Source organism: Ranitomeya variabilis, chromosome 7, assembly GCF_051348905.1.
Source record: "Ranitomeya variabilis isolate aRanVar5 chromosome 7, aRanVar5.hap1, whole genome shotgun sequence".
In the NCBI taxonomy this organism is placed as follows: domain Eukaryota; kingdom Metazoa; phylum Chordata; class Amphibia; order Anura; family Dendrobatidae; genus Ranitomeya; species Ranitomeya variabilis.
The window spans coordinates 14,888,406-14,916,031 of record NC_135238.1 but is presented as its reverse complement, the minus strand read 5'-3'; the positions used below and the strand labels follow the sequence as shown (position 1 = coordinate 14,916,031).

At 43.0% G+C, this 27,626-nt stretch overlaps 1 protein-coding gene across 1 annotated transcript; it reads left to right on the top strand.

Annotated features, from left to right (window-relative positions):
• Positions 1-24,666: 24,666 nt before the first annotated feature.
• LOC143786163 (olfactory receptor 2AK2-like) lies at positions 24,667-25,428 on the top strand. Its single transcript, XM_077275451.1, has one exon. It carries the CDS (start codon positions 24,667-24,669, stop codon positions 25,426-25,428), a length of 762 nt encoding a protein of 253 aa, XP_077131566.1.
• The last annotated feature ends 2,198 nt before the right edge of the window (positions 25,429-27,626 follow it).

The window sequence follows — 27,626 nt, the reverse complement described above, 5'->3', positions numbered from 1 at the left end:
GTGAGACTTTTTCAACTATTTCCCAGTTCTCAGCACATTGGTGGCCATCTGGCTGCCATTTTACTGGATTCAAATGATGAAAATCACAAAACAATTTGGAAATGGGAGAATCAAAATTTTTAAAAAAATTCCACAGAAATTTAACAAATTTGCTCCTCTCTACTTCCTACATTTATAGTGTCATATCTTTGCTCATAGTTAAAATACTTTTTCTGTTTAGAAAAATTGTACATTCTGGTTATTAGAAGGTTTCTATCCAAATAGACAAACTAATTTCCAATTTAGAAAATAAACTCCCATGAAATAAGTGGAAAAAAATCATCTTTATTTATTTATTTGTCCTAATTATTAAGTGTCTATAGATAAAATCCCAACACGCTGATATCTGTCCTCTCAGGAGAGGACGCACGGTATATATCCCATATTCCAAACGTAGCCTTTGTTTCATACATTGCATCTATTACTGCTCAGAGGTAAGATTAGACATATTGGTAATGTACTGGTAGAGGAGACATCATCGCTGGGCTTAGAATTGTCTAGATGCTGCAATTCTGCCATGAAAGGAAATATGAAAAAAAAATCTAATTTAAAATTAGAAACAAAAAATAGATTTGTCTGCCCCAACATATATAAAAAAAATAACATTATACTCAATAAAAATTTCTTAAAAAGTATTGATTGCAAATTAATAATAAAATACAATGTGCAAATTTTTTTTGTCTTTTTACTCTTATAGTTAGAGGAAAAAGTGGAGGTAGATGACTAAGAAGCATTAAGCATCTAGCTAACAGGAACTTAACTTTCAACAAAGTATACAAAAATCAATACTATGTGCAATTATAAGAAGCTTTGTAATATAGCTTATCAAAGAATTCTGTTTCTCCCCTACTGCCTGCTTAACTCACCATACGCTAGGAAAACTTGCTCAAATCTGTCTTGCTCAAGAAATAGAGATAGACCGCCACCTCAGTAAAATGTCAGGTTACACAGATTATTGTATTCTCCTCCTCCAGTTAGAAAAAAGACATAGGGAGACATTGAAAACTTGTGCTGAGCTCTCTAGCACCTGTTTCACTTCACCCCTCTGTCTTGTAGACTGTAAACTCTTATGGTCAGTGAGATCCTCTCTCTCCTGTAGAGTGTAAGCTCTTATGCTCAGTAGGGTCCTCTATGTACTGTAGAGTGTAAGCTCTTATGGTGAGCAATGTCCTCCCTCTCTCTCTCCTGTAGAGTGTAAGATCTTATGGTTACCGGGTCCTCTCTCTCCTGTAGTGTATAAGCTCTTATGGTCAGCAGAGTCCTCTGTCTCTCTTGTGTAGAGTGGTAGCTCTTATGGTTAGCTGAGTACTCTCTCCAGTAGAGTGTAAGCCCTTAGAGTCAGCGGGGGGAGTCCTAGTTCTCTTCTTTATAGTGTAAGCTCTCATGCTCGGCAGGGTCCTCTCTCCTTTAGAGTGTAAACTCATATGGTCAGTAGGTTCCTCTTTTTCTCTCTCTTTCCTGTAGACTGTAAGCTCCTATGGTCGGCAGAGTCCTTTCTCATTACACTGTAGACTGTAAGCTCTTATTGTCAGTGTGATCCCCTCTCTCCTGTAGGGTGTAAGTTCTGATGGTTAGTGAGGTCCTTGCTCTCTCCTGTAGGGTGTACGTTCTGATGGTCAGTGGAGTCCTGTCTCTCTCATGTAGAGTGTATACTCTTATGGTCGGTAGAGTCCTTTCTCTCTAATGTCGAGGATATACTCTTATGATCAGTGTGGTCCTCTCTTCCTCTAGAGTGTAAGCTCTTATGATGAGCGGGTTCCTCTATCTTTCACCTCTTCCCATATGAATTTTCTGAGTAATTACAAGCTTTCAAGTATTGATATTAGCTCAAATTTAATCGCTGTAAATCAATTTTTTTGCAAAATTCAAATCTCAAAAGAACCGCTCATCTTTAGTAACTTTTTTCTCACCACCTCAAACTTTGGACAGTAGTACAGTATAAAAAAAACACTAGTGTGGAGACATGTGGGGTCAGCGGGTGCCGTGGTCCGCTAGCCAAAACCGCAGGACGAAGGATCATCCCACCAAATGCCTGTTCTCCTGTTACACTGGGCATAATACTACTCAGACAACTCAGGGAGAGGGTAGAATAGTGTAGCAATACTTTTTTGAACCACAAAACAGGCAAATAGCATGTAGAAGAGTCTCAGCAAAATAAGCCAAGATGGTGCAAAATTTCAGAGTCTCAACTTTCCACTGACTCACCAGGATAAGAGCAACTAGGACTTCAGAGCTTCCACTGCTGACTACAACACCTGTGAAACACACAGTGAGGAGGTAATGACAAACTTAGGAAGATGACAGTTCATTGAGGTACATGGCCAGTTGCCCGGAGGGTCACAACCTGGCTTCTCCGAACATCTCCAGCTAAGTGACCGATGTGTTACATTCCTGGATTTAACAAATGTATCCATGGGGCTCAGGTGACCGGTGGGTCCAAATCCTCTCTACCCCAAATGTATTCATGGTTCAATGATGGTCAATGGAGCAGATCTGTATCCTTCCATCCTTAGCTGGCATCCTGTAACATGTCAAATCTGTGTTCCTCGTGATGGAGCCATGATGTCTTGGCTGCTGTCTAGCAAAGAGTCTCTGGTTCTTTTGATCTATGGATCTCTTGGCTGTCTGGATGACTGGATGTATATATCTGTATGGGCAGCACGGAGGCTCAGTTTGTAGGTTCTCCCCGTGTTGCGTGGCTTCCTCCGGGTACTTCGGTTTCCTCCCACATACGAAAGACATACTGATAGGGAATTTAGATTGTTAGCGGCATTGGGGACAGCAATGATAATGTGTGCAAACTGTAAAGAGCTGCGGAATATGTTAGCGCTATATAAAAATAAAGATTATTATTATCTGTATATGGAGGTATATATCCTTTTTATTCTGCCCTTCAAACCAGCATTCACAGTTAAAGGATTGAAGAATGGTGACGAGATCAACTCCATTGTTTGATTATGTATTCTATTTGCATAGTTTTTCCTCTTCTGTTTTCAAGTCAACAAACTGGCAGGCCTTGACAATGTGTAATCAACATATCAGCAAATATCATTGTTCAATTATCCTGAGACTCTAGTCTTCCAGGATAACCGCACAATATGTTACAACGAATTGTCTACTCAAAAGTCAATATTACAGGCTTACACAAACAAAAGTCTGTGTTTTCTTGACCAACGAGAAAGAAACATATACATTCAAAAGTTGACATATAGATAACAGTCTATTCCTCCTGGCTTGCTGAAAATAGATGTCTGTTTAATTAAGATAAAATGCTGTGTTGTCACAGATATCTATTAAGTTTCAACATTTTTTAAAACTAGATTTGTGACCATTTATAATTTTCCCAATGCCTTTATCTTCCAGTGAGATTACAATTATAATGGAAAATGTCACCTATAACTTCTTTTCTCTGACCTTTGCTACCCATGTAAGGAATAAGTCATGGTTATCTTTAATCTTTGTCCTGATATATCTCACCGGAATAATGGCAAATTTATTGACAATTGTACTCATATCTACCAATTCGCACTTACACACCCCCATGTATCTATTCTTGTGCAATTTAGCCATTATCGACATATTCTACACAACATCCACAGTACCTAAGTTGATTTACATGTTCCTGAGTGGTGATTACACCTTGTCTTTTACCCAATGCTTCATCCAGATGTATTTCTTTGGCCACGTGGCTACTACAGAGGACCTATTGCTCTTTATTATGGCTTATGATCGATATGTCGCCATTTGCAACCCTCTACATTATCATGGTGTATTGAATAAGAAAAACTGCATCCACTTCTTGACTGTTGCCTGGATTTCGGGGCTTTTAAATTCTGCCATTACAACATTTGCCTTATCCAAGATACCAATGTGTTATTCCAATATGGTCCCACAGTTCTACTGTGAATTTAAAGCCTTTGAGAAAATCTCCTGCCCTAATGCTGGATATCGGGTGATTACTTACTTAGAAGCTTTATTTTTCGGTTTCAGTCCTTTTCTTGGCAGTTTAATATCTTATTTTAAAGTTATCTTTGTTATCTTACATATTAAATCTAGTGATGGGAGAAGAAAGGCTTTCTCCACCTGCTCATCCCACCTCATAGTCCTCACCATGTTTTACGGTACATTTATGTCTGTGTATGTAATGCCACCTCTAAAAGATACCCGGGTCTTCAAATTGACCATTTCTGTTTTGAACACAATCATTACTCCCATGTTAAACCCTTTGATATACAGCATAAGGAATAAAGATGTAAAGAGGGCTCTACTGAATATGGTCAGGGGTAGGGTTGAGCGACTTTCATTTTTTTAAGATCGAGTAGGGTTTTGGGAAACCCGATTTTGTCCAGAGTCGAGTCGAGTGCAGTCGGCCGATTATCGCTAAAAATCGGGGATCGACCGAAACACGAAACCCAATGCAAGTCAATGGGGAAGCATAGTCGGCAGTGAGTGGAGGCCAGGAAAACACCTACAGTGCCCATTTTAATGCCAAAAACATCCATTCTTGTTTCTGAAGCTTGCCAATCTTAATTAACTGTATAATAATAGTTGGGCATAGGGAATTGGGGGAAAGTTGTGGGGGGAGTAGGGCTGGCTCAAGTTTTTCGTGGGCCCAGGAAATGCGGACTACGTCACGGCGGTGTTGCAGGGAAAGGTAAGTATTTAAAAGTTGCAAGTGCTGTGATCCTGAGCAAGCAGGGGGGGCCCACTCGTTCGCATTGCCACTGGCACAGGGCCCCTCAAAGTACGGCGGTGTGTTTGCATGGCGGGGGCGCCTCCCACCAGCAGCGACACTTTTGCGTACTCTGAGGGGCCCTGTGCCAGTGACGTCGCCAACGAGTATGCCCCCCCACCTGATGAAGGAACCTGCACTTTCATCTGCACCTTCCTCTTTGTCCCTGTGTAAGGTGGTATAACATGCGGGAAGGGGAACCTTACTTTCAGCAGGGACAGATTCTGGCTGTGTAGAGTACAAGGGGAATGTAGTGGTCTAGGTCAATGTACCAGCAGACTCATTTAGCAGTGGCTGGGCAATGGGCAGGATGAGGAGGAAACAGATATAGGGCCAAAGAATAAAGTAGGCTACATGCAGTTCAAAATTGGTAACAGGACTAAACAGGCGGCATTGCTTTGTTCAGTGGAGTAGCAAACCCAAGAGCAGCAGACACTGTTTCAAGGGCCTAACCACACTAGTAGGCCAAATGCAGTTTAATATCTGATAGTATAGGGCGAAAGCCAGAATGTGGAAGCTCAGCTTTGTTCAGTTGAGGACAACACCAGGGAGGGGCAGACACCTTTAGTAGGCCGGAAAAGCCTATTGCATTTTTTAAAATGGTAATTTGGAGCAGAAGGTTGAAGCTCAGCTTTATTTAGTTGAGGGCAACACCAGGGAGGGGCAGAAGCCGTTAGTAGGCCCTAACCACCATTTTTTTTTTTTTTAAAACCACTTAATGAGAGCCGGAAGGTTGAAGCTCAGCTTTATTTAGTTGAGGACAACACCAGGGAGGGGCAGAAGCCGTTAGTAGGCCCTAACCACCATTTTTTTTTTAAAACCACTTAATGAGAGCCGGAAGGTTGAAGCTCAGCTTTATTTAGTTGAGGACAACACCAGGGAGGGGCAGAAGCCGTTAGTAGGCCCTAACCACCATTTTTTTTTTTTTTAAAACCACTTAATGAGAGCCGGAAGGTTGAAGCTCAGCTTTATTTAGTTGAGGACAACACCAGGGAGGGGCAGAAGCCGTTAGTAGGCCCTAACCACCATTTTTTTTTTAAAACCACTTAATGAGAGCCGGAAGGTTGAAGCTCAGCTTTATTTAGTTGAGGACAACACCAGGGAGGGGCAGAAGCCGTTAGTAGGCCCTAACCACCATTTTTTTTTTTAAAACCACATAATGAGAGCCGGAAGGTTGAAGCTCAGCTTTATTTAGTTGAGGACAACACCAGGGAGGGGCAGAAGCCGTTAGTAGGCCCTAACCACCATTTTTTTTTTAAAACCACTTAATGAGAGCCGGAAGGTTGAAGCTCAGCTTTATTTAGTTGAGGACAACACCAGGGAGGGGCAGAAGCCGTTAGTAGGCCCTAACCACCATTTTTTTTTTTTTTAAAACCACTTAATGAGAGCCGGAAGGTTGAAGCTCAGCTTTATTTAGTTGAGGACAACACCAGGGAGGGGCAGAAGCCGTTAGTAGGCCCTAACCACCATTTTTTTTTTAAAACCACTTAATGAGAGCCGGAAGGTTGAAGCTCAGCTTTATTTAGTTGAGGACAACACCAGGGAGGGGCAGAAGCCGTTAGTAGGCCCTAACCACCATTTTTTTTTTTAAAACCACATAATGAGAGCCGGAAGGTTGAAGCTCAGCTTTATTTAGTTGAGGACAACACCAGGGAGGGGCAGAAGCCGTTAGTAGGCCCTAACCACCATTTTTTTTTTTAAAACCACATAATGAGAGCCGGAAGGTTGAAGCTCAGCTTTATTTAGTTGAGGGCAACACCAGGGAGGGGCAGAAGCCGTTAGTAGGCCCTAACCAAAGTTGAAGGCCAAATGCAGTTTAATTTCTGATACTATAGGCCGAAAGCCAGAAGGTGGAAGTTCCGATTTAGACAGTGGAGGACAATTTGAATTAGGGACTGCAGACAGACTTAGTAGGCTGTCCCCTGTGGACCATGCATCCACCACATTAACCCATTGCGCCGTAATGGACACGTAATCTTCCGTGGCCATGCCTACAGGTCCATGCGTCTGTTGTCAGGTGCACCTTTGTACTCACAGATTGCCAGAGTGCATGGACAATGCGGTCTTCTACATGCTGGTGGAGGGTTGGGATGGCTTTTCTCGCAAAAGAAGTGTCGACTGGTTAGCTTGTAGCGTGGTACAGCGTAGTCCATCATGGCCTTATTAATAGTAAATAAAATATATAACTAGGCTCTATGAACTTTTAAATAGGTTCCAGGGGTACACGGGCAGCATTGGTGTGGTCAGTGGAGGAGTATTGCAAGTAGGGGCTGCAGACAGGCTATCAAAGGCCTAAAATAACAAACAGTAGGCAGTCATGGCAGTTTTACATCGGTTACATGGATACACAGGCAGGCACTCCAGGCAGCATTGTGCTCAGTGGAGGAGTATTGCAAGTAGGGGCCGCAGACAGGCTATCAAAGGCCTAAAATAACAAACAGTAGGCAGTCATGGCAGTTTTACATCGGTTACATGGATACACAGGCAGGCACTCCAGGCAGCATTGTGGTCAGTGGAGGAGTATTGCAAGTAGGGGCCGCAGACAGGCTATCAAAGGCCTAAAATAACAAACAGTAGGCAGTCATGGCAGTTTTACATCGGTTACATGGATACACAGGCAGCTAGGTGGTGAGTGGAGGAGTATTTAAAGTAAGGACCGCAGACAGGCTATCAAAGGCCTAACATAACAAACAATAGGCTCATGGCAGTTTTACAGCGGTTACATGGATACACGGGCAGGCAGCTTGGTGGTGAGTGGAGGAGTATTTAAAGTATGGACCGCAGACAGGCTTCGAAGGCCTAACACAATAAAATGGGCTGGCTGTAGGCACTTTAAAATTGGTTCCAGGGGTACACGGGCAGCAGTGGTCTGGTCAGTGGAGGCCTAGTGGAAGTATGGACCGCAGACAGGCTTCGAAGGCCTAACACAATAAAATGGGCTGGCTGTAGGCACTTTAAAATTGGTTCCAGGGGTACACGGGCAGCAGTGGTCTGGTCAGTGGAGGCCTAGTGGAAGTATGGACCGCAGACAGGCTTCGAAGGCCTAACACAATAAAATGGGCTGGCTGTAGGCACTTTAAAATTGGTTCCAGGGGTACACGGGCAGCAGTGGTCTGGTCAGTGGAGGACTAGTGGAAGTATGGACCGCAGACAGGCTTCGAAGGCCTAACACAATAAAATGGGCTGGCTGTAGGCACTTTAAAATTGGTTCCAGGGGTACACGGGCAGCAGTGGTCTGGTCAGTGGAGGCCTAGTGGAAGTATGGACCGCAGACAGGCTTCGAAGGCCTAACACAATAAAATGGGCTGACTGTAGGCACTTTAAAATTGGTTCCAGGGGTACACGGGCAGCAGTGGTCTGGTCAGTGGAGGACTAGTGGAAGTATGGACCGCAGACAGGCTTCGAAGGCCTAACACAATAAAATGGGCTGGCTGTAGGCACTTTAAAATTGGTTCCAGGGGTACACGGGCAGCAGTGGTCTGGTCAGTGGAGGACTAGTGGAAGGAGGGAGCGCAGAAAGGCTTCAAAGGCCTAACATAACAAACAATAGGCTCATGGCAGTTTTACAGCGGTTACATGGATACACGGGCAGGCAGCTTGGTGGTGGTGAGTGGAGGAGTATTTAAAGTAGGGACCGCAGACAGGCTATCAAAGGCCTAACATAAAAAAACAATAGGCTCATGGCAGTTTCACAGCGGTTACATGGATACACGGGCAGGCAGCTTGGTGGTGGTGAGTGGAGGAGTATTTAAAGTAGGGACCGCAGACAGGCTATCAAAGGCCTAACATAACAAACAATAGGCTCATGGCAGTTTTACAGCGGTTACATGGATACACGGGCAGGCAGCTTGGTGCTGAGTGGAGGAGTATTTAAAGTATGGACCGCAGACAGGCTTCGAAGGCCTAACACAATAAAATGGGCTGGCTGTAGGCACTTTAAAATTGGTTCCAGGGGTACACGGGCAGCAGTGGTCTGGTCAGTGGAGGCCTAGTGGAAGTATGGACCGCAGACAGGCTTCGAAGGCCTAACACAATAAAATGGGCTGGCTGTAGGCACTTTAAAATTGGTTCCAGGGGTACACGGGCAGCAGTGGTCTGGTCAGTGGAGGCCTAGTGGAAGTATGGACCGCAGACAGGCTTCGAAGGCCTAACACAATAAAATGGGCTGGCTGTAGGCACTTTAAAATTGGTTCCAGGGGTACACGGGCAGCAGTGGTCTGGTCAGTGGAGGACTAGTGGAAGTATGGACCGCAGACAGGCTTCGAAGGCCTAACACAATAAAATGGGCTGGCTGTAGGCACTTTAAAATTGGTTCCAGGGGTACACGGGCAGCAGTGGTCTGGTCAGTGGAGGCCTAGTGGAAGGAGGGACCGCAGACAGGCTTCGAAGGCCTAACACAATAAAATGGGCTGGCTGTAGGCACTTTAAAATTGGTTCCAGGGGTACACGGGCAGCAGTGGTCTGGTCAGTGGAGGACTAGTGGAAGGAGGGAGCGCAGAAAGGCTTCAAAGGCCTAAAATAACAAACAATAGGCTCATGGCAGTTTTACAGCGGTTACATGGATACACGGGCAGGCAGCTTGGTGGTCAGTGGAGGAGTAGGGACCGCAGACAGGCTATCAAAGGCCTAAAATAACAAACAATAGGCTCATGGCAGTTTTACAGCGGTTACATGGATACACGGGCAGGCAGCTTGGTGCTGAGTGGAGGAGTAGTGCAAGGAGTGTCTGTCCCAGTACTCCCAAAATATAAATAGATGTTAATGTCTCGCAAAACAACCAAAACAAAAAAAAAGATGGCATACTTAGGTACAGGGGTGGGCTCATCTGCTGTGTTTCTGACATAGTAATTTGGCAGTAACTATTTAATGGTGCCAATATAGGACACAGACACAGACTACTTTAAGTTGCATCATAGATGTCTACAAATTTGTATTGTCAGTGCCAGACATTGAATGATGTCAGCGAATAGACTAAAGATTGGTGGAGCTGTGCGACATAATTTTGCACGTAGTAGAGCCCAGTTTGAGCTGGGGTAGGGGGGAACTCTCTTGAGGCCGGCGGGACCGCCCCAGGGCCACTCATGTTACAACGGTGTGTCTGACGTTGGGTGCGCACCACCACCGCCAGAGACACTACATTGTACTATGAGGGACCCAGTAGCAATGCCGTCAACCAAAAGCGAGCACACCCACCTCTTCAGACAAACAGCAGTCTCACGGGTGCTTGCGCCAAGTCGCGATACCACGGCCCCGTGTGGGGAGTTTGGCCATTTAGGGAGGTGTAAACATGTCGTATGCTGTACAATCTGCAGCAGCAAATTAGACATTAGAAAAGTAATTCACAGGCAAGAGCTTTTCATAGGAAAGCTAGGTGTCGGCCGGGCAAGGTGGGGCAAAAGATTTTGAAATCCAGTTGTGGTTCATTTTAATGAATGTTAGATCGTCAACATTTTGGGTAGCCAGACGAGTCCTTTTTTCGGTTAATATTGACCCTGCAGCACTGAATACTCTTTCTGATAGGACACTTGCTGCCGGGCAAGCAAGCTCCTGCAATGCATATTCTGCCAATTCTGGCCAGGTGTCTAATTTGGAGGCCCAGTAATCAAATGGGAATGACGGTTGAGGGAGAACATCGATAAGGGATGAAAAATAGTTAGTAACCATACTGGACAAATGTTGTCTCCTGTCACTTTCAATTGATGCAGCAGTACCTGTCCTGTCTGCGGTCATAGCAAAATCACTCCACAACCTGGTCAGAAAACCCCTCTGTCCAACGCCACTTCTGATGTGTGCACCCCTAACACTCCTAGTCTGCTGCCCCCTGGAGCTCGTGTGAGAACGATCACGTGCGCTGTGTGCTGGGAATGCCTGAAGCAAACGGTCAACAAGAGTTGATTGTTTGGTTGCTAATATTAGTTCCAAGTTCTCATGTGGCATAATATTTTGCAATTTGCCTTTATAGCGTGGATCAAGGAGGCAGGCCAACCAGTAATCGTCATCGTTCATCATTTTCGTAATGCGTGTGTCCCTTTGTAGGATACGTAAGGCATAATCCGCCATGTGGGCCAAAGTTCCACTTGTCAAATCTCCGGTTGTGATTGGTTGAGGGGCAGTTGCAGGCAAATCTACGTCACTTGTGTCCCTCAAAAAACCAGAACCCGGCCGTGACACGCAACCAATTTCCTGTGCCCCCGTGAAAGTTTCCGCATTAAAAATATACTCATCCCCATCATCCTCCTCGTCCTCCACCTCCTCTTCGCCCGCTACCTCGTCCTGTACACTGCCCTGACCAGACAATGGCTGACTGTCATCAAGGCTTCCCTCTTCCTCTGGTGCAGACGCCTGCTCCTTTATGTGCGTCAAACTTTGCATCAGCAGACGCATTAGGGGGATGCTCATGCTTATTACGGCGTTGTCTGCACTAACCAGCCGTGTGCATTCCTCAAAACACTGAAGGACTTGACACATGTCTTGTATCTTCGACCACTGCACACCTGACAACTCCATGTCTGCCATCCTACTGCCTGCCCGTGTATCCTCCCACAAATAAATAACAGCACGCCTCTGTTCGCACAGTCTCTGAAGCATGTGCAGTGTTGAGTTCCACCTTGTTGCAACGTCTATGATTAGGCGATGCTGGGGAAGGTTCAAAGACCGCTGATAGGTCTGCATACGGCTGGCGTGTACAGGCGAACGTCGGATATGTGAGCAAAGTGCACGCACTTTGAGGAGCAGGTCGGAGAACCCAGGATAAGTTTTCAATAAGCACTGCACCACCAGGTTTAAGGTGTGAGCCAGGCAAGGAATGTGTTTCAGTTGGGAAAGGGAGATGGCAGCCATGAAATTCCTTCCGTTATCACTCACTACCTTGCCTGCCTCAAGATCTACTGTGCCCAGCTACGACTGCGTTTCTTGTTGCAAGAACTCGGACAGAACTTCCGCGGTGTGTCTGTTGTCGCCCAAACACTTCATAGCCAATACAGCCTGCTGACGCTTGGCAGTAGCTGGCCCATAATGGGACAACTGGTGTGCAACAGTGTCATCTGCCGATGGAGTGGTTGGCCGACTGCGTTCTGTGGAAGAGCTGTAGCTTCTGCAGGAGGACGAGGAGGAGGAGGAGGGGGTGCGAACGCCTACAGCCAACTGTTTCCTAGACCGTGGGCTAGGCACAACTGTCCCTAAATTGATGTCGCCTGTGGACCCTGCATCCACCACATTCACCCAGTGTGCCGTGATGGACACATAACGTCCCTGGCCATGCCTACTGGTCCATGCATCTGTAGTCAGGTGCACCTTTGTACTCACAGATTGCCTGAGTGCATGGACGATGCGCTGTTTAACATGCTGGTGCAGGGCTGGGATGGCTTTTCTGGAAAAAAAGTGTCGACTGGGTAGCTCGTATCGTGGTTCAGCGTACTCCATCAGGGCTTTGAAAGCTTCGCTTTCAACTAACCGGTAGGGCATCATCTCTAACGAGATTAGTCTAGCTATGTGGGCGTTAAAACCCTGTGTACGCGGATGCGAGGATAAGTACTTCCTTTTTCTAACCAGAGTCTCATGTAGGGTGAGCTGGACTGGAGAGCTGTAGATCGTGGAACTTTCGGGTGTGCCGGTGGACATGGCAGACTGAGAGACGGTTGGAGACGGTATTGTTTCCGCCGGTGCCCTACATGCAATATTTCCTCCTACAAAACTGGTGATTCCCTGACCCTGACTGCTTTTGGCTGGCAAAGAAACCTGCACAGATACTGCCGGTGGTGCGGAAAATGGTGGCCTTACAGTGACGGAAGGGATGTTGCGTTGCTGACTAGCTTCATTGGCCGAGGGTGCTACAACCTTGAGGGACGTTTGGTAGTTAGTCCAGGCTTGAGAATGCATGGTGGTTAAGTGTCTATGCATGCAACTAGTATTTAGACTTTTCAGATTCTGACCTCTGCTTAAGCTAGTTGAACATTTTTGACAGATGACTTTGCGCTGATCAGTTGGATGTTGTTTAAAAAAATGCCAGACTGCACTCTTCCTAGACTCTGATCCCTTTTCAGGGATTGCAGACTGAGCTTTAACCGGATGGCAACGCTGTGCTCCAACAGGTTTTGGCTTTGACACGCGTTTTGGTCCAGATACGGGCCCGGCAGATGGAACCTGTTGCGATGTTGATGCCTGCTGCGGCCCCTCCTCCACCTCCGCTTCTGAACTACTGCCGCCTGCACCCTGTTCCCCCAATGGCTGCCAATCGGGGTCAATAACTGGGTCATCTATTACCTCCTCTTCGAGCTCGTGTGCAACTTCGTCTGTGTCACTGTGTCGGTCGGTGGTATAGCGTTCGTGGCGGGGCAACATAGTCTCATCAGGGTCTGATTGTGGATCTGTACCCTGAGAGGGCAATGTGGTGGTCTGAGTCAAAGGAGCAGCATAGTACTCTGGCTGTGGCTGTGCATCAGTGCACTCCATGTCAGAATATACTTGTAATGGGCATGGCCTGTTAAATGTTTCACTTTCTAAGCCAGGGACGGTATGTGTAAAGAGCTCCATGGAGTGACCCGTTGTGTCGCCTGCTGCATCCTTCTCTCTTGTTGTAGTTTTTGCTGAGGAGGACAAGGAAGCGACTTGTCCCTGACCGTGAACATCCACAAGCGACGCGCTGCTTTTACATTTACCAGTTTCGGAAGAGGAGGCAAAAGAGCTAGAGGCTGAGTCTGCAATGTAAGCCAAAACTTGCTGTTGCTGCTCCGCCTTTAAAAGCGGTTTTCCTACTCCCAGAAAAGAGAGCGTTCGAGGCCTTGTGTAGCCTGACGACGAAACTGGCTCCACAGCTCCAGACTTAGGTGGAATATTTTTATCCCCACGACCACCTGATGCTCCACTACCACTACCATCATTACCAGCTGACAATGAACGCCCACGACGACCTCTTGCACCAGACTTCCTCATTGTTTTAAAATCTTAACCAAAGTAACTTTATTTGTTGCTATCAAACAACTTACACGGTGAGCTATAACTTCAGTATGATTTCAATATCCCTTAACAGGTTGGTGAGACCACAAGGAAAATCAGGCACAATGTTACACACTCTGTTTTCTGTGGCACAAAATCACAGAGATGACACACACGCAGGACTGTCACTCAAGCACTAATGTCAATATTAATCTCCCACCTAATTTATTTATTTTTTTTTCTCAGGGAGACTTTAGAAACCAAATAATATTAAAAAAAAAAAAAAAAAAGGCTTTCTATGGCCCACAATTAGAGAGAGAGAGGTGGCACAACCAGGAGTCAAGACTGGCGCACAAGCTGAAAGGGCAATATTACTCTCCCACTGTTTTTTATGTTTTTTTTGTTTTTTTCAGGGAGACTTTAGAAACCAAATAATATTAAAAAAACCAAAAAAAAAAAAGGCTTTCTATGGCCCACTGAATGAGAGGGAGAGAGGTGGCACACCCAGGAGTCAAGACTGGCACACAAGCTGAAAGGGCAATATTACTCTCCCACTGTTTTTTTATGTATTTTTTGTTTTTTCAGGGAGACTTTAGAAACCCAATAATATTTAAAAAAAAAAAAAAGGCTTTCTATGGCCCACAATTAGAGAGAGAGAGGTGGCACAACCAGGAGTCAAGACTGGCGCACAAGCTGAAAGGGCAATATTACTCTCCCACTGTTTTTTATGTTTTTTTTGTTTTTTTCAGGGAGACTTTAGAAACCAAATAATATTAAAAAAACCAAAAAAAAAAAAGGCTTTCTATGGCCCACTGAATGAGAGGGAGAGAGGTGGCACACCCAGGAGTCAAGACTGGCACACAAGCTGAAAGGGCAATATTACTCTCCCACTGTTTTTTTATGTATTTTTTGTTTTTTTCAGGGAGACTTTAGAAACCCAATAATATTTTAAAAAAAAAATAAATAGGCTTTCTATGGCCCACTGAATGAGAGGGAGAGAGGTGGCACACCCAGGAGTCAAGACTGGCACACAAGCTGAAAGGGCAATATTACTCTCCCACTGTTTTTTTAGGTTTTTTTTGTTTTTTCAGGGAGACTTTAGAAACCCAATAATATTTAAAAAAAAAAATAAATAGGCTTTCTATGGCCCACTGAATGAAAGGGAGAGAGGTGGCACACCCAGGAGTCAAGACTGGCACACAAGCTGAAAGGGCAATATTACTCTCCCACTGTTTTTTTATGTATTTTTTGTTTTTTTCAGGGAGACTTTAGAAACCCAATAATATTTTAAAAAAAAAATAAATAGGCTTTCTATGGCCCACTGAATGAGAGGGAGAGAGGTGGCACACCCAGGAGTCAAGACTGGCACACAAGCTGAAAGGGCAATATTACTCTCCCACTGTTTTTTTAGGTTTTTTTTTTTTTTCAGGGAGAATTAGAAACCAAATAATATTAAAAAAAAAAAAAATAGGCTTTCTATGGCCCACTGAATGAAAGGGAGAGAGGTGGCACACCCAGGAGTCAAGACTGGCACACAAGCTGAAAGGGCAATATTACTCTCCCACTGTTTTTTTAGGTTTTTTTTTTTTTTCAGGGAGACTTTTGAAACCAAATAATATTAAAAAAAAAAAAAAAAAAAAAATATAGGCTTGCTATAGCCCACTGAATGAGAGATAGCGCACACACAGCAGTGGCACACAAGCCCTGACTGAGGCCAATATTTTTCTCCCACTGATTGATGTAGTGTTTCTGTGTTGAGGTAGATTTTAGAACACAAATCACGGAAAAAATAAATAGGCTTTCTATGGCCCACTCAGTGAGAGATGGCACACACAGGGATGGCACTGTAGCAGAAATGCCAATCTTAATCTCCCACAAAAAAAAAACAAAAAAAAAAAAAAAACTGTCCTACAATTACTATCTCCCTGCAGTAATGTAAGCCAGGTATGGCAGGCAGCAATAGGAGTGGACTGATGCACAAATTAAATAAAAAGTGTGGACAAACAAAAAAGATAGCTGTGCAGAAAGGAAGGAACAAGAGGATATGTGCTTTGAAAAAAGCAGTTGGTTTCCACAGTGGCGTACACACAGCAATACAGCTATCACGGAGCCTTCTAGGGCAGCCCAATGAGCTACAGCGCTGAGGGGAAAAAAAAAAAATAGCTTCCACTGTTCCTGCACACCGAAGGTGGTGTTGGACAGTGGAAATCGCTGCAGCACAAGCGGTTTGGTGGTTAGTGGACCCTGCCTAACGCTCTCCCTGCTTCTGATGAAGCGGCAGCAACCTGTCCCTAAGCTCAGATCAGCAGCAGTAAGATGGCGGTCGGCGGGAACGCCCCTTTATAGCCCCTGTGACGCCGCAGACAGCAAGCCAATCACTGCAATGCCCTTCTCTAAGATGGTGGGGACCAGGATCTATGTCATCACGCTGCCCACACTCTGCGTTCACCTTCATTGGCTGAGAAATGGCGCTTTTCGCGTCATTGAAACGCGACTTTGGCGCGAAAGTCGCGTACCGCATGGCCGACAAGCACAGGGGTCGGATCGGGTTTCATGAGACGCCGACTTAGCCAAAAGTCGGCGACTTTTGAAAATGATCGACCCGTTTCGCTCAACCCTAGTCAGGGGCAAAGTAAGAGGAGAATGAGATCAGTTTTTACAAACTAACTTTTTCGTGACACCCCGTCAAGGTTATTACCTACGTCTAGTCATATAGGACACAAAAGATGTTTCTTAATGTGATATATAAAATAAAGTGCATAAATTAATAACAAAATATATGATGATCAGATATTCTCCTTTATTTCCCTATTAACTTATGATGCCAATTTTCATCATAGGTGTCCAAGGAAAGTATGAACCAAGCTCAACAGCTGAGTCTGCTTCATGAGAGGCAGAAGCCGGCTGTGTTACATAAAGGGCATCTGCCTGTAACTACAGCGGCCACAATGCACATTAATCACTGTAGTTTAACCATTTAAATTCCAGTGTAACTTTCTGGTGTGATCGTGGGGAACAGATAATTTACCATGGCAGCCTTGTGGTGTACTGAAGTCCCCATAACTGCCATCTTTGTCTTCCCTTGAAACTGAGCAAGGCTTAGCTCAATAGGAATCCTGCAATGTCTGAGAGCTATTTCATCCTTCTTCTCTATTTGATTTCTAAAACTTAACATGGGCAAAACAGAATTCATCATTTTCCCCATCTCACTCAACCCCCCCAACAGACCTAGCCATCAAAGTCAATGGTTGCTCACTCTCCCCAGTCCTGCAAACGCTCTGCCTCACGTACCCCTTTACTCTGCTCTTTCCTTCAAACTATATATCCAAGCCCTTTCCAGCTCCTGCTAAATCCAACTCAAAAACATTTCCCGGATCTGTACATTCCTTAACTAAGAATCTGCAAAAACAATAGTGCATGCCCTCATCATTTCCCACCTCAACTACAGCAAACCCCTGCTCTGTGGCCACCCCTCTAACACTCTCGCACCCCACCAATCTATCCTAAACTCTGCTGCTCGACTAATCCACCTGTCTCCCCACTATTCCCTGGCCTCTCCTCTCTGACAATCCCTTCACTGACTCCCCATTACCCAGAGACTCCAGTTTAAAACCCTAACCATGACATACAAAGCCATACACAACCTTTCTCCTCCATACATCTGTGTCCTAGTTTCCTGGTATTTACATGCATGCAACCTTTGATCCTCATTAGATCTCCTTCTCTACTCCCCTCATATCTCTTCTTCCCACAATCACATACAACATTTTTTCTGTGAATCCCCTCTACTTTGGAACTATCTTCCCAAACATATCAGTCTCTCTCTAATGATGGAAACCTTCAAAAGGAACCTGAAGACCTACCTCTTCCGACAAGCCTACAACCTGCAGTAACCCTCCCTCCACCATATTGCTGCATGATGAGCTCTACCCTCACCTACTATATCCTCCTCTTCCCTTGTAGATTGTGAGCCCTTGGGGGCAGGTCCTTTTGCCTACTGTAACAGTTGGTGACTTGTATTGTTCATGGTTATTGTACTTGTTTTTATTATGTATACCACTTTTCACATGTAAAGTGCCATGGATTAAATGTGTCACTCAGCTGTTGGGTGATGCAGGGCCAGGGGCTCCTTCCCTGTTCCTACCACTTGGGGGTGCCCTATCTCGCCCTATTCCCCAGGACACTTCTGAAGGTGAACATGCTGGGGCCTCTACCCTTGCCTTATCTCCTAAATCAGTCCTCCGTCAGTTCCCTTCCCCCACCCAGGGAAGTGGGGATGCTACTGTGCACCACCGTACACCATCCCAATGAACAAGGCAACACAAACAAGGGTAAACTGAAAATACCAAGCATACAAATATTCACTCACATATAACAGAGGAATGCACTGGGGAATGCGGATGGGGGAATAACCAAAGTAAAAGGAGGGAAGGGAATTATCACACTTATAAACCACGAAACAGTTACAGATAAGTCCTCCAAAACTCCTCATATAAACACCTCTCCTCCAAGCTATGCAGCAAAACCTAGCTATGACATGGGTTTGAATCAGGACTCTGATTATAAAGGGTATAGGAGTGGCTAACTGAGCTCAGCTGAGAGCTCAGAGTTTCCAACATGTTCTATTGGCCCCTGTTTTGCCAAAAGAAACAAACACCTTTAAAAAGAAGGAGAAGTGCTACTTTTCAGCGCAGGAGTAGGAGCAATCAGACACTGAGGTCTTCTTGTTTCTCTCTGTTGCAGTAACCCCGAGACAAAATTACAGTATAATTATGATAATAATAACATAGACTGCAATACAGTGGTATTACCAGTATACGGTATGAGAGATCAAATTACTAGAGATTCAAGTCTCCTAGGGGAACTAAAAATAAAATATAAATTTTAAAAAAGTTTTACAAAACAGTAAAAAAAAATACAAATATTTAAAAGTTTATATCACTCTCCTTTTCCCACTTCATAATTCATAAGTATATAAGATGATTTAAACCACAAACTAAATGAAGAGAAGAAACAAATGGAACATGTGAATTCACTTTTTTTTAATGTTAAGATAATTCAGAAAAAAGTTATCAAAAATTATCAAAATGCTATATGCATAACCAAAATGGTATCAATACAACTGTCAGCTCACGGCAAAAAAACAAGCCCCTACACAACTCCAAAGATGGAAGATTAAAAAGTCATTTGTCTGGGAATATGGCAACACATTTTTTATTTTACAAACTTATGATCTTTTTTTTACCACTAGAATAACTGATGAATGCAATAAAAACCAACCCCCCCCAAAAACAATTAATTTTTTTTTGTTGGCAATTTCATCTCGCTTGAAATTGATATTTTTAAAAACTTAATTTTAACGAAAAAAATTGCCTTTTTTAATAATATAAAATAGTAATTGTTCTGCCAAAAGACTTCAAAATCTTAAAATTTCCCGACTGTTGTTTTTACAGCGCTTTGCAAAGGGAAATGTTTATCTTCAAGGTAGTATCAGGTGCTGTAGGTGGATGATTGGAATGACAGAAAGGCTGCAATATTTTTGGTTTTCATGGACTTAGATAAATTGGGTCTGGATGCACAGCAGGAGTAATGATAAACCAAAAAAAATGATTGCTTCACCATCTAATAATATATCTGAAGGTGCCCCAACTCTCCTTTGACGACAGATGTACTGGCTTAAGAATGGTCAGGTATATTGGATTTCGAAATGCCTGATCCTTTGATTCCAATGAAGATTTGTCTTGAGAACCAAACCCGTAGATGAGACCAGTCAGCACCATCCACGGTTGGCTTCTCCTAGAGTTTTTTCCTCCTCATCTTCTACGAGTCATAACTTTTTGATTTTTCCTTCAACATCACCATGCAAGGGCTTGATTTTTGTGCAAACATGTAAAGTTTTGAATTACACCATTCATTTAACCATACAATGTACTGAAAAAATGGGATAAAAGTTCCAAGTACAGTAAGTAGGCCAAGTGAGAAAGGTATGGGTCTATATAATTTTTGGTGGTTGAATAAAAAAAAAATGCTCTTCCGCTATTTTTAATTTCCAGCATAAACCATGCAGGATGAGTAATGTTCGTGGTTTGCTGGTACAGATCTGGTAAGGATCATTATGGGAGAGACCTGTTAATCATCTGGAGTGGCACTGGAAGTAGTCGGTCAGGGGTGATGCCAGACTTGTCTTGTTTTAGTGGTTTACGGCCAGATCTACTAACTCTTTTTTCAATGAAACACCAGAACATTTCATAGAAAAATATACCAGGCAGAAATCCACCTGCCAGGCTTTAATTTCTGCTACTTATGGATTGGTCAGCCTGAATCACATGATAGCTTCACTTTGAATAGTTGACATGCTTTTACCAGCCATACGTACAAGAGTTCCCTTTGTGAAAAAAAGTTAAAAGTTCATAAAAAAATAAAAGTTAAAAACATCAAAATGTAATACAATTGACACTGAGTAATTGCTGAGGGAGATTTCGCACAGCTTCATACAACTCTGTGGGACTTTACTGTTGATAACATAATTTCTTCAATTTTCTTCTTCTTATAGTCAATAAATCAATAAAGAAGTTTTCCCGTGAACAAAAGTTGATTTTAATCAATAGATCTTGGAATAATAATAATTTCCACAATTCGATGTCCTCAAAAATAATGTTCCTGTTCTGAGATAATCTTGTTAATGTGCCCCTGCTGTGTACTGTGTAATGGTCGTGTCTGACCGTACAGGAACAGGGTCTCATCATACCACAGCTCCTGGGCAGGGGAGGAAGCAAATGATTATACATATATTACAACACTGGATTGCAAACTATTCTTTTTTTGAAGTTAAACATTGTTTAAAAACAGGCAGTTAAATGTTTTGCCTCACAAAAAGAATCAGCTACAATCCCCTGTTGTCCTGTCTGTATACTCCTTTGCGTCCTCCCCTGCCTAGGAGATGTGGTATGATCAGACCAAGTTCCTGCATGGTCAGACATGACCATTACATAGTACACAGCAGGAGCACATTAATAAGATTATCTAACCACAGGAACATTATGTTTAAACACATCCAATTGTGGAAATTATTAAAATTCCAAGATCTATTGATTAAAATCAACTTTTGTTCATGCGAAAACAGTTTTAAGTTCTTTGGTAAAAGAAAAATCTTTTATTGCTACCAATAAAATAAAAACCAGTCTATAATGTAAGATGGTATTATCTGGTTAATGAAACATTTCTAACAAAGATGCCATAAGGATTTACAATTTTCAAAATGAATTCCCTTGAGATGAACGGAGCGGATCATCGGCTTCATAAATTCTGTCTTAATGATTAAGAAGCTGTAAATGAATTCCCACTGATACTTGTCCCTTCAGGGAACGTTACTTTGTGATTATACAATATATAGATCTTTTCGTATGTAGCATTTCATCTATAAGAGGCATCAATAATTGTTTAGAGGTAAGTCGGACTGATCATAACTATACGGATACCTGGAATGTGCAGTTGAAACCAAAAGCTTCCATCCACTATATAGAAAGACACATCTGCAGGTTTTTCTCAATATCTGACATGAAATCAGAGTAAACCTTTCCTGTTTTAGGTCAGTTAGGATTACCACAATTATTAATATTTGCCAAATGCCAGAATAATGAGAGAGAGAATGTCTTAAGGCATTTTTATTACTTACTGCAAAGTCATAAGTTTACATACATTATAATTAGTATTTGGTACCATTGCCCTTACACTGAATGACTTGGGTTAGACGTTTGGGATCTCCTTCCACAAGCTTCTTACAATAGTTGGTTGGAATTTGGGCCCATTCCTCCTGACAACACTGGTGTAACTGATCCAGGTTTGGAGGTCACCTTGCTAGCACCGGCCTTTTCAGCTTTGCCCATAAATTTTCAATAGGATTGAGATCAGGGCTTTGTGATGGCCGCTCCAAAACATTGACTTTGTTATCCTTAAGCCACTTTGTTACCATTTTGGCAGTATGCTTTGGGTCCGTGTCCATTTGGCAGACCCATTTCCGCCCAATCTTTAACTTCCTGGCTGATGTCTTGAGATGTTGCTTCAGTATTGCCACATAATCTTCTTGTCTCATGATGCCATCTATTTTGTGAAATGCACCAGTCCTTCCTGCAGTAAAATAACCCATGATGCTGCCACCGTGTTGCACAGTAGGGATGGTGTTCTTAGGCAGCTAAGCTTCTCCCTTTCATTCTCCAAACGTAATGATGGTCATTATGCCCCAAAAGTTCAATTTTAGTTTCATCAGACCACAGGACATGTCTCCAAAAATTAAGGTCTTTGTTCCTGTGTGCATTTGCAAACATTAATCTATCTTTTTTATATTTCTTTTGGAGTAATGGCTTCTTCCTGGAAGAGTGGCCTTTCAGCCCATGTTGATATAGTACTCGTTTCACTGTGTATATTGACACAATCTTACCAGCTTCCGCCATCATCTTCACAAGGTCTTTAGATTTTGTCCTTGAGATGATATGCACATGTCAGACAAAAGCACGTTCATCTCTGGGACACAGAACCCGTCTTCTTCCAGAGCGGTATGATGGCTGGACATTCCAATCTTGTTTGTACTTGTGTATAATTATTTGTACAGATGAACAAGGCACCTTCAGGTATCTTGAAATTGTACCCAAGGATGAGCCCGACTTATGCAAGTACATAATTTTTTTCCTGATATCTTGGCTGATTTCTTTAGAATTTCGCATGATAAAATACATCCACAGGTGTGTCTCTAATTAACTCAGATGTTGCCAAAAAGCCTATCAGAAGCTTCCAAACACATGACATCATCATATGGTCAGTCCAGAATTGTTTAAAGGCATAGTAATCTTAGTGTATGTAAACTTTTGACTTTGCAGTAAGTAATAAAAATGCCTTAAAACATTGTCTCTCTCATTATTCTGGCATTTGGCAAATATTAATAATTATGGTACTCCTAATTGACCTAAAACAGGAAAGATTTATTCTGATTTCATGTCAGATATTGAGAAAAACCTGCAGATGTGTCTTTTTATATAGTGGATGGAAACTTTTGGTTTCAACTGTATTTACATAAATATTTGTAAAAATAAAGAATTCCGTTCCTTTTGCCCAAGAACATAACATTGTATAATAATCTATAAAAATATAATAAGTAATAATTACCATTTTTGTAAGATTCATTTTTGCAATGTTTTCCTGTCTTTTTACTGTTCTCTAACTTTGAAGATCACAACAATATTTTCATTTTTCAGTCAGAAGAGAAAAAGGAGATAGACAGCTATGAAGCCAAACACATAATAAAAGGGATGTCTCCTTAAATCATGCCCTCCTGTGACAATAACTTTTTTATTGATCAGCTGATCACTATAGAACCAACGATCATCTGTTAATCTAGCATTAAAGGGAACCTGCCACCAGAAAAAAACACTATCAACCCTCCACAAGGAAAGGTGTTCTTCTTCAGGCTAAAATTAAAGCCTGCACTTAGCTAAATGCTGCAGGGAGAAAATTAACTTTATTTTTCCTGGCAGCATTGTGTTTTTTTCATGGGGGCATCGCCGGAGCTGGTTAAGTCTCCTTGTCGAGAGTGGTATACCTGACATGTCTGTGTAAGGAGACGTTTAGGCCATGCAATGCTCCTCTGGGAAATTAAAAATGCGAATTCCCTTTTCAAAGAGAAAGAGTACTTGAACTCGAGCATCACCTATTGGATGTAGAAATCCTGAAAGTCAATATCAACCCTTTAACAAGCCTTGTCACATGACTTAGAATAAAGGGTCAGTTGACACTATGACATACAATTTTTTCCTGCTTGGGTAACGTGATTCCACGGCAGCTTGTAGCAATAAACTCCACCTAGAAAGGAGGTCGTCGAATGTGATAAGAGTACTTAGAGCAGTGTTCCCCAAGTTCGGTCGTCAAGAGCCACCGACGGGTCATGTTTTCAGGATTTCCTTAAGGTACCGTCACACTCAGCGATGCTGCGGCGATATAGACAACGAGCCGACCTAAACTAGATCGCTGGAGCGTCGCTGTTTAGGTCGCTGTAGAGATGTCAAACACAGCAACTCCAGAACGATGCAGGAGCGATCCAGTGACGTAACAGCGACTCACTTCTCGTTCTTGCTGGTTGATAGCTCCATGTCAAACAGCTGGAGTGTACCGACCCGACACACATCTAGGGGCGTTGCAGCGTAGCCAGATAGGCGTGTTGGCTGAGGGCATCTCCTTTTGTAATGTAACATGCCTACCTGGCTAGAAGGAGACGCTGCGACGCCCCCTATGCTCGTTGCTGGCGTCGTTGCTTTTGATGTCAAACATGACGATACACGCCGACCTGGCGACAAAATAAAGTTCTGGACTTCTAGCTCCGACCAGCGATGGCACAGCGGGATCCAGATCGCTGCTGCGTGTCAAACACAACGAGATCGCTATCCAGGACGCTGCAACGTCACGGATTGTTGTCGTTCTCTTTGCAAAGTTGCTGAGTGTGACGGTACCTTTAGTATTGCCCAGGTGAGAATTTCATTATCTAAACAGGCAACAATTCCATCACCTGGGCCATACTAAGGAAATCCTGAAAACACGACCTGTTGGTGGCTCTTGAGGACTGGAGTTGGGGAACACTGACTTAGAGGATCACTATAATTTCATATTCTCTATGTATAAACCCTGTGATGTAAATAGATGGTAGAAAATGTTGGAACTGAGAAATGTCTAATGACTCTTACATTTTAATTTAAAAACAATTTGCAAATTAATAATTCTCTCAATGCCTTTCTTCTTCCAGAAAGATGACAATACTGAGCAATGTCACCTATAAATTCTTTATTTTGACCTTTCCTACACATGCAAAGAATAAACCATGGTTATCTTTTATCTTTACCCTGATATACATGACAGGAGTGATGTCAAATACGTTGACTATTTTAGTCATATATAATGATCGGCACTTACACACCCCCATGTATCTATTCCTGTGCAATTTATCCATTATTGACCTCTGCTACACAAGTATCACGGTTCCCAAGTTAGTTTACATGTTCCTGAGTGGGGACTACACACTGTCCTTTGCTCAGTGTTTCACTCAGATGTACTTCTTCAGCCACATGGCCACTACGGAGGACCTACTGCTCTTCATTATGGCTTATGATCGATATGTGGCCATTTGTAACCCTCTACATTATCACAGTGTATTGAGTAAGAAGAACTGTCTCCTGTTCATGTCTATTGCCTGGATTTCAGGGTTTGTAAATTCCTTTGTCGTAATTTTAGCTTCATCAAATGCACCAATGTGTTATTCAAACATGGTCTCACAGTTCTTCTGCGAATTCAAAGCCTTTGAGAAAATCTTCTGCCCCAATGCTCATTTTCAGTTAATTAGCTACCTGGAAGCTTTGATCTTTGGTCTCAGCCCATTTATGGGAAGTCTGATGTCTTATATTATGGTCATCATCGTTATCTTTCATATTAGATCTAGTGATGGAAGAAAAAAGGCTTTTTCCACCTGTTCGTCCCACCTCATGGTCCTCAGTATGTGTTATGGCACCTGGATCTCTGTGTATATAATGCCACCATCAGAAGACACTCGAGATTTTGAGGTGACACTTTCTGTTCTGTATACAACTGTTACTCCCATGTTGAACCCTGTGGTATACAGCATACGGAATAAAGATGTAAAAAGAGCTCTACTGAAACTAGTGGGGTTCACATTTTCAGAAGAATGAGGTCATTCTCTATATGCATTTTAAAATTAAGGCGATGTTCACCTTACATTTTGGCCAAATGCCCATGAATTCATTGGATTCAGAAAAGTTCCCCACCATTGCCATAGAACTCAATGATGACCGGAATCCAAAACATTCAACTTTGGACTACATTTCAGGGTTTTTTTTTATAACTGTGTTTGGTTTTGGTTCACTGTGCTATTGCTTCTGACTTTAAAGGCAGTTATGGCCTAAAAAAGCTCTGAGTCCAAAGTTTCATAATTGAAGTGTATGGCTTCATTTGGAAGATGTTTGAATCACACTTTTTTAAGAGTTCACACAGAGCCCCAATGGAGTCACAAACATTGACTAAAAATGTAATTTGTGTTATTAAGTACTTGGAACTCTCACTTTTCTTCTAGTGACTGCAGCCAAATTTCTCTAGTGCTGGAACCTGCAGCCTTTACATGGCTTTTTTATAACATCCTTTGTTTCAATCTCGAACAATGGTAACTGATGGATTAGCGATCTGTAGAAAGATCGATCTTGTTCAAGCCTAGATAGATCCACCAGGGTCTTCTCTGCCATTATCTTAATAGTACTAAGCCATCCGTTTGCAGTATTTTATATTCTCTATTCTTCTATTCTTCTGACCATGATGCTCTTCTCCTGTGATTGATGTCTTCATACAAAGTGTCCAAAGTAGGCATGTCACAGCTTAATGATCCTTGCTTTGAGTAACATGTCTGGCCTGATTTGTTCAAAAATTGATTTATTTGTTCTTCTTGCTATCCATGGTATTGATAACATCCTTCTCCAGCAACACATTTTGAATGTGTCAATTCATCTTTTGTCTTGTTTCTTTATCGTCCAGGTTTCGCATCGGTATGAATAGTATGACAATCCGTGATTGAAGAAGATCCAAGTAAAGGACCGAAACGTTATGTGTTTTCTGGATTGCCTATAATAAAATCATAAAAAACTGTATACATTCTCTATTGAGTGCCAAGTACTTAATAACACTACTATCAGAGTGGAAGCCTTCTTGAGCACCACTTCCACAGGAGTGCCGTATATCTACATCCTATAAAATGCAATTAGAACCCTACCTTAAGTTTAAAGTACTTCTTGCATTTTGTCGGGAACACACATGAATCAGTTAGGACTGATCCGCACCTACTCTACATGAGCCTCCACATAACCTCTGGCAATCAGTGACATCAAGAGTCACATGTTGAGTAGGAGAGGGAGCGGAGATCATGTTACTCATTCAGTCATGTGCAATCCCTGCTTCTTCTCCAGCTCTACAGGGATTTCTAATACTCCCAATAATCATGTTCTTTGCATTGCCCACTGCATTGTTTCCAGGATCAAAAATGAAGACTTGGTACAGTTTAGCATTCTTCCATGGTACAGTACAGTCTTATCTGTCATGATCATTGTCTTTAATTCAAAAAACTGACTGGCACATCTAAACTAGTCTGAATAGGTGCTACCTCCATATACAATATACAAAAAAAGGTTGCACTCTAGCGTGCTAAAGCATGTCAGTGGGAAATATATGAAACATGAATATTAGGAAAAAATGTAGGAGATGCTTTGCACAAAATTTGGCCAAATAATGTGTTAGGTGTTGAGTTCCTGCTGCTGCACAGGGAGAATCTCGAACCATCTCTGCTGCAGTCTCCCATTCTCCTCCAGCCACAGTGGAACCTGCTCAGTGGAGAAATCGGTCCCAGCGTCTGGCTCAAGCTGATACTGTGCGCTTGGGTACTGCTACCTTTCCAGGCTCTACCTTTGTAGCCAGCAAGCTACGTCAGCAGCAAGCAGGCGTTTCAGGGACTAACTCCTGCTTTTCCCACACTGAGCATGCCCACGGGATGACCTCCAATTGGGGGTCACATGCTCAGGTCCTGTTCAGCTCTGTTTGGACCATTAGGAAGGTCCCGGAGCACTACTGCTATAAAAGGTTTGCATGGCTGCTCGGCCATGTGCTAGTGTAAACGTATTAACTTGTGTGTGTGTGGATGAATGCCTGTTGATGGATGAAAGCTCTGAATCATTCCCATTCCTAATGGTGTTGCCTGCTCACGAATGGTGGAGCTACCTAGTGCCCGACAGTGCTATCCTACACAATTGCACAAGTTGCTGAATCCAATTAGCAGCGACCGCCAGAGCGGCGCCGTGCGCAGCTAGTGCGCTTTCCTGGTGCTAGTTAG

What these genes read in the sequence shown, in the direction of transcription:
- LOC143786163 (XM_077275451.1), top strand. Translation starts at nt 24,667, where the DNA reads ATGTATCTATTCCTGTGCAATTTATCCATTATTGACCTCTGCTACACA.